Below are 1,931 nucleotides of genomic sequence, written 5' to 3'. Positions count from 1 at the left end.
TTGTGTTCTGTATTTGGAGAATGAGATTTTGTCATTCTCTTCACTGATCATCGGTTTTGATAAATTCTGGAGATAATAGCTGTTCATTTAAATCCTATTATTTTCAGGAACACTCTGCTGAGGAAGTCAGGACATTCTTCTCATGCCACTGTAGGTCAATCAGGAGAAGATTCTGTGTTGGAGTAAAATATCCACCTGAATCAGTCTGATGCCTGAAAGAACTGGAGTTATGGAGGTCTGTCATACTCTCTCAGGAAGCTCTAACTGATTATTTCATTTTTCATCTTAGGTGACTTTCACTGAGTTTGGCTGAAAGTGAAAGTGCAGTCGCTCCGTGGTGCCCGACTCTTTGTGACCCCATGGACACCAGGCTCCTCCGTCCATGGGATTTTCCAGGCAAGAATACTTGAGTGGGTTGCTATTTCCTTCTCCATGGAATCTTCCCGACCCAGGGATCGAACCGACGTCTCCCACATTGTAGACAGACACTTTACAGTCAGAGCCACCCGGGGAGTTTGGCTGACTAGGGGTTAAATGTGGGGGAGGGGCGCAGCAGGAAATGGGGGGGGGTGCGACGTCTGGTGTCACGTGACATGGGCTGCCATAGTAACAGGCCTCCCTGCCTTGCATCCAATCAGATATGGACAGTGTCTGTGACGTCAGGGAAAGCAGGGCCTATAAATTCGGCCAACGGCCTTCAACGTCCTCACTCTTCTTCCAGCTGAGCTGGGGGAGTGGTGGCGCTGCCATGTCTGAACCAACCCCTGACACCTCGGAGGAAGACGTGATCACCAAAGAAATGGGCACCTCTGAAATTGAGCCCTCTGATACGGAGATGGCGGAAGCAGGGCCCTCCAATCCAGACCCGTGTGATGCGGAACCAAAAAAGGCAAAGCGGAAGACAGCTAAGGGCCGCCGTTGCAGTTGCCATCGCCGCCGTCGCCGCTGCCATCAGGGCAACTTCTCAAGCTTTGCTACCTATTTCCCTAGGGTGCTGAAGCAAGTACATACAGGCCTGAGTCTTTCCCGTGAGTCCGTGAACGTCCTGGACTCGTTTGTGAAAGATATGTTTGAGCGGATTGCCGAAGAGGCCGGGCGCCTGGCCCACTGCAGCAGGCGCTGCACCATCATGACCGAAGACATCCAGACTGCCGTGCATCTTCTGTTGCCTGGGGAGCTCGGCAAGTACGCCGTGTCCGAGGCCAGCAAGGCGGTCACCAGATACCGCACCAGCAGATGAACTGCCCCAGGACTGTCTGACCATCGCAAACCAGACTTAAGGGGTCTCCCCTTAGGCCCTGCATTTAATCTTTAAAACATTTCTACCCCAAAGAAAACATTAAAAACCTCATTAACTGCTGCAATATGTGTTGGTTGTGTCGTTTGTTCAATGGAAAATCGTGTACTTTTTTCTTAACGTATTGAAACTCGTCACTTTCCTAAATGGTTATTTCTATTCGTGGTTTCTCGGTGACTTTAGGGATCTTTATGGTCAAAATTCTTTCTATTTTTATTCTCCCATCTATATTTAGGTATCACCCAGAGGTTTTTATATGGGGTATAGCAACCGATAAAGAACAGTGTGGTCTTCCCAGGCGGCTCAGCAGTAAAGGATCCGCCTGCAATGTAGGAGTCGCAGGAGAGGCAGGTTCCATCTCTGGGTCATAAAGATCCCCGGGTGGAGGGCATGACAGCCCTCTCCAGTGTTCTTTCCTGGAGAATCCCATGGAGAGAGGAGCCTGGTGGGCTACAGTCCATAGGGTCTGCAAAGAGTCGAGCACCACTGAAGCAAGGTAGCACGCAGGCTCACAAAGAGCAGTGTGTGTGTATGTGTGTGTGTGTGTGTGTGTGTGTGTGTGTGTGTGCATCATAAAGATCCCCGGAGGAGGGCATGGCAACCCTCTCCAGTATTCCTTCCTGGAGAATCCCAT

General features: G+C 50.4%; 1 protein-coding gene across 1 annotated transcript; it reads left to right on the top strand.

Annotated features, from left to right (window-relative positions):
- Positions 1-730: 730 nt before the first annotated feature.
- LOC101105478 (late histone H2B.L4-like) lies at positions 731-1,312 on the top strand. The gene has a single exon (XM_004022756.5). It carries the CDS (start codon positions 749-751, stop codon positions 1,238-1,240), a length of 492 nt encoding a protein of 163 aa, XP_004022805.3. The 5' UTR covers positions 731-748; the 3' UTR covers positions 1,241-1,312.
- The last annotated feature ends 619 nt before the right edge of the window (positions 1,313-1,931 follow it).

Source organism: Ovis aries, chromosome X (assembly GCF_016772045.2).
Source record: "Ovis aries strain OAR_USU_Benz2616 breed Rambouillet chromosome X, ARS-UI_Ramb_v3.0, whole genome shotgun sequence".
Taxonomy (NCBI): domain Eukaryota; kingdom Metazoa; phylum Chordata; class Mammalia; order Artiodactyla; family Bovidae; genus Ovis; species Ovis aries.
Note: the sequence above shows the minus strand (reverse complement) of the source record. Positions and strands in the feature narration are given on the sequence as shown.